Source organism: Cyrtonyx montezumae, unplaced genomic scaffold, assembly GCF_038088225.1.
Source record: "Cyrtonyx montezumae isolate F1298 unplaced genomic scaffold, pur_monq_1.0 scaffold_5, whole genome shotgun sequence".
Taxonomy (NCBI): Eukaryota; Metazoa; Chordata; class Aves; order Galliformes; family Odontophoridae; genus Cyrtonyx; species Cyrtonyx montezumae.
Window position 1 is genome coordinate 19762443 of NW_027072056.1, and position 14387 is coordinate 19776829.

The 14387-nt window shown below is 40.5% G+C and overlaps 1 protein-coding gene across 1 annotated transcript; it reads left to right on the top strand.

Moving 5' to 3' along the window:
- Positions 1–786: 786 nt before the first annotated feature.
- Positions 787–10840, top strand: PDCD10 (programmed cell death 10). Its single transcript, XM_065748060.1, has 8 exons — positions 787–960; positions 6276–6490; positions 7230–7283; positions 8003–8120; positions 8689–8815; positions 9156–9234; positions 9519–9601; positions 10358–10840. Exons 2-8 carry the CDS (start codon positions 6395–6397, stop codon positions 10437–10439), a joined length of 639 nt encoding a protein of 212 aa, XP_065604132.1. The 5' UTR covers positions 787–960; positions 6276–6394; the 3' UTR covers positions 10440–10840.
- The last annotated feature ends 3547 nt before the right edge of the window (positions 10841–14387 follow it).

Consider the following 14387-nt stretch of genomic DNA (forward strand, 5'->3'; position numbering starts at 1 on the left):
TCCTTACCTACGTGCAGCACACACGAGGGATCTGCTCCCACACACGGATGTCAACGCCTTCCCCACCTCAGTGCTGCAAGGAGATGCAGCTGGCGTTCAGGAGCACCGTGATTTACAGATTCGTGCACCTGCTCACACCAGGTGTGAAGTGAGACACAACGGGGAAAAGTTGCACGCTGATGCACAGGGAACAGAGGTACGAACTGAGCCGCACTTGGACCGGAGCTCACCCCGAGGCTTTCCAATACCACAGTTAACACGACAGAAAGAGAAAAAACTAACAAGCAACGCGACCGCTCTCAAAAAGCCCGTGCGAAGAACGGGCACACGCAGTGTGAGCCGCACGGGGCTGGGGCAGCAACCGCGCAGCACAACCGGGACGAAGCAGCGGGCGGGCTGCTGCGGCATAACACAGGACAGGCAGCAGGTGCTGAGGCAGCGGGACGCTGCGGAGCAGCTCGGCTCCTTTCCTCCCCTCCCTCTCAGCTCCTATACAGCCCCACACCGCCCGCCCCCAGGCGCTAACGGACAACACTCACCGGCACACCCGCTCGGCACCACCGCTCTCCACGCTGCGCCGCGAGAAATACTGCCGCCGCCGCCCGCGCCGGGATATGCCCGCCGCGCCCCGCCCCGCCCCCCACGAGGCTCCGCCTACTTCTCTCAGCTCCGCGCTCTGATTGGGTGCCCTCTGCTCCTCCTCCTTCTCCCCTGCCCGCCCCTTCTACCGCCGCGTTGCATTGTGGGCTTTGTAGTTAAGGGGAGCGAACTACGAATCCCAGGGGTCCGCGCGGCCGCCGGTTAGTTCCGGACAACGCCTGGTGTGGGGTAACACCGCGGACGTTTCCTCCTTGCAGGCGTTTCCGGCGCGGCGGAGGAGCCCCCTCGGAGCTCCGTGAGCTTTGCGGGGCGGGGGGGCGAGCTGCTTCGCTTTTCTTTTCGGCCTGTGTTTGTGAAAGGGTAAGCGCCTGCAGAGAGTGAGAGATAGAGAGGGTGGGGGTCACCGGTGTATTTGCGTAGGGCCTGGCTCTCCTTTTGGGGCTGCGTTACGTTAGAAGCGTACAACTCTTTCATGCATCGGGTGTGGGAATGGGGCGCAGAAGCGTCTGCCGCAGGTGAGCGCGGTGCGGGCCTCGGCCTTCCTACTTCGGGAGCAGCCCCAAGGCCGGGTGACCCGGGCCAAGGGCTCGTCCTTGTCTCTGTCTTTCTCTTGGGGCCCTGCTTATGGGGCAGGGCACCGGCTCCCGCCTGCAGCCGTACGGCCGGCCTAGGCAGTGCAGGCCCGCGGTGTATTTTTAGCCTGACCTCGCACCGTGGAGCAGCGCTGTGGGGCTGGGCCCGGTTCGCTGCAGGTGGGGCCTTCTGCCGGCCCTAGCGCCTGGGAGGAGAGAGAAAGTACCCGGGTTGTGCTTCCCGTAAGGACCGAGCTTTGGGCAGGTGTTGTTAAACGCATCTGTGTGCTATTATGTGATTAATGAGCGGTGAGCGTGCGGCCTTCCTGGGGCTTGCAGGGGGCATAGGTGTGCTGTTGAAACCTTGGCTCAGGTGGATGCATTCCTGTTATCGGAGGAACTGATTGCTGAGCGCTGTTTGTTTACCCACGGGGATGTGTTTTTGTGTTCGGGGCTGTTTCTGTTTGTGGCTTATCAGTTGATAGGGCAATAACAACTGAGTAGTTTTCTTTTCCCAAGGAGAAAAAAAAGAGCTTGAAAGAGAAGCAGGGATGTGTTGTGTTATACTGTGTTGTACTGGGGAAGAGAAGGCTCAGGGAGACCTCTTTCAGGGAGGCCTTCTAATACTTAAAGAGAGCTTAATAACAGGAGGTAAATCAATTTTGTATGTGGGTTAATAGTTACAGGACAAGGGGGAATGGCTGTTGAAGGATGAAGGATGGAAATTTCAGTTAGATGTTGGGGGAATTTGAAAATTTTTTTGAAAAAAGCATGCTTACTCTACCAAGAGGCATTTGAAGACACTTAAGATACTTCAATGCTATTTCTGATTTGCTATCGCTTCAGTGAAGTTACTGGGTATAAGAATTAGTAGATTACAGAACCAGTACAGTAGGCTGCCTTTGTAAGTTTCTTGTTGTCTTCTTCACTGGTTTTATAGTACATAGGTTGTAATCATTACAGCTGCTCTACATGCCAATTTCAATGAATTTAACCATCTTTGGCTTTAAAAAGAGGAGCCCAGTGCCTGAGGCATGAAAGCTTTAAGTTTGGTACTATACAGTCAAAGTTATACAAGGGGAATGATTATGACCTATAATTGGAAGTACTGTGCAGGTAACTTCTCTCCTGACAGGGGAAGCTTGTGCTTTTTTTGCTGTTTTCCATTACTAAGGGGCACTTAAAGGTACCGTGCTATGCATTTGGTAGGTACATTGTTAGAGCAGCATACTGGCCATACATGTTGGTTTTACAAGTAAAGGCTGAGATCTTTACATCTGAATTTGGGGCAGACCTCAAGTTGTTTGTTTATCCTGCTCTTTCTTACTGAACTTATTTAAGTTTTTCTGATAATTCAGATCTGGGAGGATTTTCTCTTAACCCAGTCTTCTTGAATCCTCTCTACAGTAAGTGGAGCAGAATTTGTTGGTAGTGGGGATAATCTCTTTCTAGCAGGAGCAGAGCTGTAACTTCTGGTTCTATCCTAAAAGCCAGTCTCTGAATTAATCATGCTGCTAGATCAGTGCCTCAGGCCTTCTTCCTCTTAGTACTTTGCTTAAAAAGAAAGAGCTTGAATGTTTAGCTGCTTTAAGATTTTCTACATCTGAGTTAAGTGGAGCCTAGAGAATGGAATAGAGACAACACCTGTGGTACAGGTAAATGGTGTAGCTCAGGAGAGAAATGCTTCCAGCTGGTACCTCGTGTTTCCATTGTTTTCTAAGTTTTTATTAGTTGCAGGCACAAGACTTCTGCCTTCTCTTTAAGTGCTCTTTCAAAAGATGGTATGGATCGAAAGCCTTTTTTCATAGATAACTAGTGAGCAAAGGTAGGTTTGGGAAAATTTCTGCCCTTCCTGGTTGGTTTCTTGATTAGTAGCTCTGTACTTCTACTTAATTTTCAGTGTCAGAAAACAGCATAGATGAGAAAAGCAAGCTTGTATCTTGGGCACTGGTAGCTGTTCATGTTGGAGAGTGTGGACTTTATTGCTTTTTCATCCTTTTTGCTTTACAGGAAGTTTATCTGAATGTTGGGTGTTGTGGTTGCATTTTTTTCCCTCCTGACAGTTCAGTTGAATGATTTAAAACCTCATTGGATGAATATGGAAGAATAGGTCTGTAACAGAATTCATTGAAAATACATCTAAAGTGTGCTGCTTCTGTGACTGCTGAGTAGCTGGGGTATTCTTTGGTGCTGAAATATTAAAGGCTATAAGATTTATACTGTTAGTGAAAGTATGCTTTAAGTTAGTTATTCTCTGGGAATAGGTCTTGATGTTTTTGATGGCTTAATGCTAAACAGACAGGATTATATTAGTTTGCATCTTAGGCATTGTTTTCAAATTTAAATTCTCTTTATGCTCACTATATCCATCTTGTTCCTTCTCTCTGATTGATTTTCATCTGATAGGGGTGAGGCATGACTTCTAATTACACATGCTGGTGAACAGGCTACATTTGAATCTGTGGGATCACTGTTTAAAGAAGAAAGTCTTATATGCAGATGATATTTAGCACTCTGTTTTTTCCCATAGCTCATACAGTATATCCTGATTTCTCCTTGCCTTCTCCCTCAGACCAATTAACAGATGTACCACTTGAGTAATACCTTTTTTGCATCTAACAGCGGTTTACCTGGATTTTTCATACCATATGACATTATGCTGTTTTAATGGATCACCTGTTCATTGATCTCATTCCAGCTTTTTGGAGTGTCAGTTTTGAAGGCTACTGGACTATGTAATAATTCACCTAAATCATAGAATCACAAGGTTGGAAGGGACTTACAAGATCACCTAGTCCAGCTGTCAACACATTCCCATTGCTACCACAAGCTACTAAACCATATCTCATAGCTCTTCATCCAGATATCTCTTGAACGCTGCCTGGGATGATGACTCCACCACCTCCATTCCATTGCCTGACCACTCTCTAATAATAATGAATAATAATCACTCACTAATGGAGATGATTACTATTTTTGTGGTGATTTGGTCTAAGTCATGTTTTTAGACCTTTATTTTTTCCAGTGCTGTCAACAAAAGTATTTGATGTTCTTACCTGGGTTTTTTGTGTGTTTTATTTAAAAGTACCACTTGTCCTCAGTCTCAGAGAAATACCTCCTGTCTTCAGTCCCTTGAATCTTTTGTGATAATGTGAATCCAGAGTTGATTTACTTTGTTTGAAGAGTGTCAGTGCCTGCTAAAGAGGTAATAGATGGTGTATAATTGTTTTTACATGGGGTGTTTAGTGGTACTGTAGATTAGTAACAGGAGCTTATAGCTCCTCAGAAAATGAGCCTTTCATGGTAGTCCACAGTGCAATAGGTTTCCGTCATCATAAAAATCTATCATTCTGTTCGTGTTTTATTTTCTTCCTAGATACTGCTAACCCATAAAAACTCAGTGACTATATCTAATGGTTGCTTTGTCCTTTTTTGCCCTTCTGCTTGCGATCAGAAATCTTTTGGGCAATGTTCAGCAATGTTCAATTACCTGTTTTGAAAAGCTTACTCTGTTGACAGCGCAATACTTTAGATAAACACTTGCAGGCAGTCTGTGAATTCTATCTTAGGTGATGCTCCTTTGTGTGCTGTCTTGCTTGAGTGTTTATCTTACTGAACTTGCAGAAACACAGAGCTAAAGAGTAAAGCAAACAGCTGTCCCTGCACCCTGCCCATGGCATGCCAGAGCTGTTGGTGCAGGCAGTACGCATGTGTAAGAAATGGGACAGCTTGTACTTGCACTAGTGAGCGAACTTGTTCTGACGAGTCCCCCCCCTTCATGGGAGTACACTTGGCATGAATTTGTGTAACTTGGTAACACGTTGTTTAAAGATGTTACTATGGGGGGGGGGAAATGATGAATGTGCACTTGTATTCTTCCATGTTCTGATAAATGTAAAATAGCTGATGGTAGGACCTGTAGTACCATTCATGTCAGGCAGTTTGAGTGAAGAACTGTCACTTTATTTATATTTAACTTCTTCCTCTAAATGTGCTGTCATAACTGCTGGCTATTTCTGTAATGTGACCTGTTCCTGAGTTTTATCACATTGAGGTGCACTCATGCTGCCCAGTCACAAGTGCACATGGAGCATGCATGGTATTCATAGCCAACCATGTTCCTTTCTTAATAACAATTTTTACTTCTATATACTTATCCTAGGCAAAAAGATAAAATATTTTCTATTTAAATAGTTGTGTACAGATTTCTAGCCAGTGCAGAGCAAAATGGGGAATACAGCTTGAAGTGTCTTACCGTGTTTTGACCTGTTCCAACTATTGAGAAGTGATATTGGTTACTGTTTTTACTGCTTCTTAAAAGTAAGTCTTCTCACTGAAATATCAGTCAAGTCTGGTACTTGGACATACAAATGCTTTGAAGGTTGTTGAGAAAAAACTCCTACAGCGCATTAAATAAGGAATTAAAAGAATTAGAAACCTTTTCATCTTCATTCCTAATTTGGACGTTAGGTCTTTAAACTCAATTAGGTTAAGTGAAATGCTCCAAAAAGTCTTATCTTGATGAACAGAAAATACAGATGACTGCTGTAAAGATTTCTTATGAACCGCAGGGCAACCATCTTCCTTTTTTTTTTTCACCCCCCCCCCCACTTAATTTCTGCATCTGAGCAATGATCATGCTATCTTGAGCGTGATGAGCTGGACTGGGTGGAGAACTTCCAAAACCAAGGTTCAGTTGCTGGAACAATAATTTTCCATTGAGTTGATGTAGCTGTTGACACACCCTGAGTGGAAAGATGACTTAAGACTTTTGCTTATATAAAAAGAAAGATAAAGTATTCACAGTTTTTGTGTTGTGTATCAAATAATTCATTTCCCTGGAAGTGATTTTACAGAAGAACTTGCAGGGAAGGTTTTTTGGCAGCACGTTTCTATAAAATACCTTCTTGTTTAATAAATTAGGAGTTTACAATTGCATGAAGCAGTCATTCTGTATTTGCTTAACCAACTCATAAAATAATTCCTGCATTCTGGGCAGAAACTAATGTTGTTCTATGCTTTTTTTTTCCACTTTTAGCAATTGCCAGTTATTAGCATTCATAATTATTTGTTGGTTTGTGCTTTTTTTCTTCACAACATAAGGACAACATATTTCTCAAGTTCTCTCAGTATTCTTGCACGACGAGGAGAAAGAAGAAACGTTTCAGTGAATGAGGAGTCTTTTGCTTCTATAGCATTTTTCTTGAGAAGTGGGTCTTTGGATGAGGATGACAATGGAAGAGATGAAGAATGAAGCAGAGACCACTTCTATGGTTTCCATGCCACTCTATGCTGTTATGTACCCTGTCTTTAATGAGGTAAGCTGTGTGCTTTTGCTTTACAGTCTAGTAATCTTCTATGTTTGAAAATCTGATTGCATTAAGAGATTGCTCATCTTGACAGATCTTAACACCACTTTATTTCTGTGCCTCATTTTTCCCTTCTTTCCCATAAATGCATTTTCAAGCTTCTCAGAAATGATTAGTTGTGTTGGTTTAATTTCATTTTGCAGAGGATATTAGCAAAAATGCCAAATAAGATTTTTCTCGATCATGCAGTTGCTTTTCTAAGGATTATTTCAGTGTTTGCTTTTCCTTTCATCCCTGTAAATGCACACCTGAATTTTTGAAAGGCTTTTTTTCAGACCTGCTTCAGCTCTAATGGCTCCAGGTCTGACGTAATGTTAGAAACTTGTGCATTATGTGACAAGAAATAACACACGGTTTAGCATGTACCTGTGATCAGCCTGAGACAGTTATTTTTCTACTGCTAATGGTGTAATTTAGTAGACTATTTGTCTCTCTGCAAGTATCAGAGGCAGTGAAGATGTTCTCAGAAGTCTTCTGTCAGGTTTCTGCTACGAGCTGAATAAAAGCAAAGCGTATCCAGAGCTGTTTGTTTGTTTATATCAAACTTCATATTGTCTGTCCCTCAGATGAGATCAATCTCAGTTCCTCTGTCAGTACACTATTTCACTATACCATATAAGACAAGGATGAGTACTTTACTTGTTCTGGTAACAGTATAATTGCTAATTTTTCTGAACTTCTATTGCAGCTAGAAAGAGTAAATCTATCTGCAGCTCAGACACTGAGAGCAGCTTTTATTAAGGTGAGAAGTAATTTGTATTGTAGAATGTTTATCTTTTCAATGACCTATGTACGTTGAAATTTCAAAGAACTTCCTTGTATCACTGTGAAGAATGCATCCTTCATGATCAATAGTCTTAAATAAGTGTGCAGTCTCGTGGACTATAAGTTTGCAATGTGTACTCACATTAGAAATCTGAGTGGTTTAAGTATACTGAGCAATTTTAAAGAATCTTACCTTGTCTGTGTAGTATGTAAACTTAAAAGTGGCATAAATCAGTGGAGATAGAGCAGAAAATAGTGATAAATCCAGCATTAATAGGACCAGATTATGTAGAACAGGTGTTCAGACACAGAAATGCATCAGACTTTGAAAATGGCTCCTAGATAAATAGGGGATTTTTTTTGGGAGGGGGGGAATGAAAGATGAGCTTTTAGTATTTGGTGTTTCCATTTACTTATATCTAGCAGGAAATTGAAGTGTTTTCTTAAATTAAAGAATGAAAATTTATGATTCCATAATACTTTAAGTAGCTTTCTTTTGAAATTCTTCTCACAAACCATCAATTAAGCAGAATGCATCTTACCATATGAGCTTCTCAACTAAGTAATGCTTTCCTGTTTCTCCACTTAAGTGTGCCTGAGCGGTTACAGTTCTCAGTTAGAACTTTTCCAAGTTAAATGTTTACAGCTAGTGCTGCCGAGCCAGTATTTTTAACAGTAAGTTTTCTTGCGATGCAGGCTGAGAAAGAAAATCCAGGACTCACACAGGACATTATTATGAAAATTCTGGAGAAAAAAAGTGTGGATGTGAACTTTACAGAATCTCTCCTACGTATGGCAGCGGATGATGTAGAAGGTAATGTCTTGTGTTGTGTATGTTCTTCATTATACTCTAAACAAGAACATGCATTACTTTGCCTCTTTCCAGAAGAGGTTTACTTTTCTTACTAGATCCTTTGTCAGCCATGCTGAATAGTAGGAATAGTTGTTTCTCTGAATGCCTGTTTTGGAGACATAAAGGAAACAAACAAACAAAAAACCCACAGCCACAACTCCCCAGATATGTTCTTAACTAAGAGAAAGAAAAAGCTTGCTTTGAACTGTGTGAGTAGTTCACCTTTTGTGGTTTGCTTCAAATTGAAAGCATCAGTTACACTGACAGAATAGCAACGTGTACAGTAGGCTTAAAGTTCTTTTAGTACTGCATTTGGTTATTGTAATGTTGTCAGTGTTCTCTTGAAATAAGAATGGGCTCTATTCTTTCTCTAGTTTTCAATAAGAAAAGTTGTTGTCGTGCTGCTTCTGTTAATGTTTCAATCCATCTTGGCAATGCTAGTGCATTTTGTGAAGCCGTGTTTTTTAGCTGACACTGGGAACTTTTGGATGAAAAGCTAATGGCATTTTTCATGTGTCCATCTTGTAAGAATACATGATCGAAAGGCCAGAACCAGAATTCCAAGATCTGAATGAGAAGGCACGAGCACTTAAGCAGATTCTTAGCAAGATTCCAGATGAGATCAATGACAGAGTGAGATTTCTTCAGACAATCAAGTAAGTACAGTGCTTTATATTTTTATGGAGTTTGAGGGGCTAGACTTTGCATTTAGAACTGAATGCTCAAATGCTGTGGGAGGTCCTAGCAAAATTGTTCCCATTGGAAGGGAATTCTCACTAAGAAATGAGAGCTGAACATTTTTAAACAGATCTCCATGTTAGGAGATGAAACTTAACTTGCTAATTACTGATTTGAATTACCATGTCACTTTTCTAGCATTTGATTTCTCTGCATCCTATCTGAAATTCCTTCTGTACTAATATTGAAAGAGGATTAAATTTCAGTGTTTGAGTTGAATAGCTTATGGATATTACAGTTCTTCTCATTGTCACACAGGGACATCGCCAGTGCAATAAAGGAACTTCTTGACACAGTAAATAACGTCTTCAAGAAATACCAATACCAGAACCGGAGGGTATGTGAAATAACTTTTGAGTAAAATATTTCTAATAGTAGAAGAGTATGAATACGGGAGTACTAACTGGTCAGTGACATAGTGCTTTAATATGATTTTTGGTAGTTTTCAGCAGTTTTGTGGGAAGAGACTGAATAAAAACAGAAAGAACAACCCATCACCACAGTAAACCTATTCCTTTGTCTATGTAATGTTCGTGTACTTTCTTCTCTATTTAATTACAAGAACCTCAGTGTACACAGCAGCATCTCAACTAAGACTTTGTGGTATTTTTCTTTTCTTAGGCACTCGAGCACCAAAAGAAAGAGTTTGTAAAATACTCCAAAAGTTTCAGCGATACTCTGAAAACCTATTTTAAAGATGGAAAGTAAGTGTCTTTTTGTACTAAGCTTATACACACTGAAAAGATCTTGTTTACCTAACTGGTGTGACTAGGGAAAAATAAGACAAAACTGTGAAAAATGGGGCAAGAATTGTGTGTGTTGTGCACTTTCCCTACACGTGCTGAAGACGACCAGCTTTGTTTTGTCCTCTGTGAAGCAGATACTGTGCTGTGTGTTGTGGATATAATCTTTACTGTGCCTCAGGTATTATCAGTATTGCAGAATATACCAGTAACTGCTGCGTTCCTTGTGGAATAAAATGTTGTCCAGGCAGATGTAAATTACACGTTGCTTAAGATAACCTGCTCCCCTGAGGAGGGAACAGTGCTTATCAAAAACATCACCAGGGGTGACTGAAATAATATATTGCTTCCCTGTGCATGCATGTTCAGTATTTGAGTAAAAAGTTGCTAATTCTGAAATTATCAGGAAATGGAGTCTTCAGCTATGAGATATCTAATAATCATCTGCTCTACATTTTCTTAGTTATTTAAACCCCCAAAACAATGTAATGGAGAGCCAAAGTTTTTCAAGTTCCTGCCAATAAGTGATCTTTTTTGATTTAGCTGTGCACGTAAATGTGCTTGCCATTTGTATGCATTGGGTACATCATATGTTAACACAAGATGCTTCTGGTTTCCCTAGATGCTACTGTATTCAGTTATCCAGATTTAATGCTGTATTTATTGAACCACATTCTTTGAAAAGAGTCTAAAGCACGATCTTTGTTTTTCCAACAGGGCAATAAATGTGTTCATTAGTGCCAACCGGCTAATTCATCAAACCAACTTGATACTCCAGACCTTCAAAACTGTGGCCTGAAAACTGTATATGTTGAGAGTTGTACTTTTCAATGGTGGATAGGGTACCTTTATATGTAAATTTTAAAGTTTTGACTGTATAAATTATCAGCCTCTCTTGCAGGGGCCTTATGCAGGATTTTGAATGGGATTATTGCCATCTTACACCATATTTTTGTAAAACATTGTAGCTTAATCATAATCTCACAATGAAGATTTTGCATCACTTTTTGCTATTATCATTCTTTTCAGAATTATAAGCCAAAAGAATTTACGCCTTAATGTGTCATTATGTAACATTCCTTATAAGAATTGTAAATATTTGGTGTTCTGTTTCTGACATTTTAACTTGAAAGCGGAAAACTGCAAGATGATGTATTTAACAATATTGGTGGCAAATATTCAATAAATAGTTTACATCTATTAGGCTGGGTGGTTTTTTTTGTATTGAACAGAAAAACGTGACTCATTTTCTTAGAACTGCAGAGCGTTCATGGAATGGGAAAATTGAAGCCAGTTGGCAGTCCAAATCAGTGCAAAATATGGGAGATCTTTGGCTGTGATCAGATACGAGACTGGAATACCACAATAATTCTGTTGAAGTGTCTTTGACAAAGTGATGAACGTCCTCAGAATTGTTTTTTTTCATAGAAGCCAAATGCAGCTTGTGAATCTTATTGCTGATGGTAAGTGAGCAGGTTTTTACTCATCTGCTCTTCCAGTTTTGAGGAGATTACTCTCAAGTTCCTCTATCTCTGCATATATTTCAATATTGACTTTTTTTTAATATATACTTGGAATCCTTTTGGGAAGGAGGAGGAGAACAGAGAGGAATTTTCCAGAAGTAATGTTCTTATGCGTGCCGTAAGGCAGCTTTCCTTAAATCATGTGAGACCTGAATGAAAAATGTTGCTCTATAGATGATTAAGAGCTGCTGATTGTCAAAGTGAATTCTTGTCCATGTGATTTGATGGTGGTGGTTTGCAATTTCTAATAACATGCATTTCCCCTTGAAGCACACCTTGATTTTACTTTGAAATACACCAGATCTTTAGAGTGAATTCCTAAATGAAGCAATTCATAAAGCTGCAGGAGGATCACTCAGGACTGAAGGAGCACAATTACTACAGGATTAATTATTTGTTTATGAAGAAACGTGCCAGGCTTTTCTTCCTCACTAGTCTGGTGCATTATTGCTCATATGGGGCAACTGCCTTAACCAGAGTGCATCAGATGGGTCTTTGAAATTGTTTGTCTGTTTAAATGGTCAAGCAAAGGAAAACATAACATACTTGCTGCTCTAAAATAGCACTGTATATGGTCCTGGATACCTGTATGTGGATCTGTTCTTTGACCAAAGTACTGATTATAGTGAAACAACATAAAAGTGTGAAGGAGAGCATTAAGTAACACTGAAGTCTGTGGAATGTGTGTAGTGAATTTCATGATTACATAAAGTGATAAGCAGAACAGGGTCCTTTACCTTGCTGTGCAGGATTTTGTCTGCTTACTTGTAAGCTGAGCTTAGTAACATTACAAAGCTATTCTATACAACTTAGTTAAAACCTTTTTTTTAGTTATTAAATATTATGTGCTAAATTGTCATTTCATGGAGAGTGGCAGAAGAGAAGTGGCAAAGAAGGAGGCAACCTGCCTCACTTCATGTAACATTTTGATTTGCATCTTGGAAGTTAAACGGTTGACTGGTCTTCATTTTGGATGATGTAAGCTTATGAAGTCTTTGTTCCAAAGGGCTTAATGAAAAATAGGTAAAAGGAAGGAAGTCACAGCTTTTAGTACTTGATTTGCACGTTACCAAATGCCATTTTCAAACTGTACAGTTTCTGTAAAAAGAAACACATAAGCTCAGGTTATGTTCTGTGAACTGGACCTAGTTAATAAAATGAAGTGGTTTTACTGACTTGGAGTGAGAGGGACAGCTGGCATTTGTGATCTTCTACTCATTCTGCAGGTACAGTTAAAAATATATATATACACGTATATTATGACTTATTTCCTGAAGGTCTCCTGCTAATTGACACCTTAACATTTGAAGCAAAGAGGCTGTTAAATGAGCTATTTCTGATCATCAGTTTTTCCTAAAGCCTTTACTGGGTAAAGGTGCCTGTTACAGTGCTAAGCTTCAGATACTCTAGTTAAAGACCCTTCTTTAATTTGTAAACTTATTGTGTTTTTCTTTTAACCACTGAAGTATTGTGAAGTTATTTGTTGTCATCCATGCCTGGCAGTGGGAAAAAGCTGGAAACTGAGATCGGGTCACTCTCTTCTATTGTGTGTGATGAATCTGTATCTGTTAGTCTTAAAAACTCAGTTTTATCTTCCACTGAGTACAAGTTGGGGCATGTCTATCTGAATTGCGTTGTGGTTTTGTGCTTTATCTTAAAAGTTTCTTGAGCAGTCAAGATAAGTTGCTTTCCTAAGGATTTCTAATCCAACAGCTAGTGTTGCAGATTCCTGTCTGAAAGTTTCTACTGTGGATGTGGGTTATAATTGATATGATAATGTTAACATGATAAATATACCTTTTTTTATTCTCTAATGATGCGCTGAAGCATTGTCTTAATCACTTGTTTTTAATTTATACAGAAATGATGAAAAGCTTGGTTTGATTTATGGCTGGTTTAAAACTCTGTAATGCATGTCAGATGCCTGGCTATGAGATAAGCTTCATTTTGAGCTGGTGTACAGTTGTGGGTGTGATACTCACAGAAGTGGTTGAGGCCTGATGCTGGTACATCATGTCTGGTGAGAGTAAGATGATGGGATAGAATCAGCCTTGATTAGCCATTATCTTTTCATACAACCTTACCTAGGTTACCACTGAAGTGTTTTGTCTTTGTGTTCTTTTCAAATCTTTCACTGTGTGACAAAGGAGAACATGTCTTGTTTGTTCTGTGGGTGTTATCTGATCTTTTTACTTTACAAGGAGACTGCGTATGATTCTCTATGAGTTGGGTGGGGAACGAGAAGGGTGTCTAGACAAGCTTGCCACTAATCTGTTTTCAGATGATTCCATTATTAAAGGAATGAGACGGAGATAAATGGAAGTGAACGTGTGAGATAGCAACCCTCCCATTTGGCACAGTGGTGATTATCACTTGGCTGGGGATTTGGCACTGGCTGTTCCACTTGGGAGTACTGCTCTGCCATGCTCAGTCTGGCTGCCTTCCTGCAGGGCTAACCAGTGCCTGCTGAAAACAGGCGCTGCAGGCAATTTCTGCTTGTGAGCTGTGAGTACTTTCATAGCTTTGTACAATTCAGTGTATTGGTTCACTTTGTTTTTTTCCACTCCAGGGTTTTTGGTTTTCTCTCTTCTGGGCAGATTCTGCTTTCAGAAGAAACTGGTAGGAAATGTGTTTTGGGAAGAGAACCACTAATGAGCTGTAACCTTGGTACTAAAGCTACAGCTGGGAAGATGCTCCTGGGTCCATAACCTTGGCTTCTCTTTAAAGAAGTTAAGAAGTAGCTACAATATGATTTGGGTCATAAATCTGTCAAGTTCTGTTTTAAAGCCACCTTTCTTGTCCGTATTCCTCTTGTTAGATATCATTTTAAAGCAGTATGAAAAGGGGAGAGCGCCTTCAAAGGTTGAAGTTAAATATCTGTCATAAATTTAATTTATGGTGAAGAATTCACTAACCTTGTTCACAACCAATTATTCTTTTCCCCTTTCTTCGCTTGGCCTTTTTAATGTATCATGAGGGGCCAATTATATCTCATCCTGGGCTTCACTGCTTGAAGATAGCCAGTTTTGGCCTTCCCTAGAAAGAGCAGAGGTGCAGGCAATGCTAAACTGACCCCTTTGAGGCTGAGATGAAGCAACTTTTCCTCATGCTTGAAGTCCACAACAGAGGGATTGTTGCCTCCAAGGTGGAGAAGGAGGGCTTGGCTTATTGAAAGGTTTCCATCCAAGTGCTGTCCTACTGTAGGGTTTCTGTCTCGCTCTCCT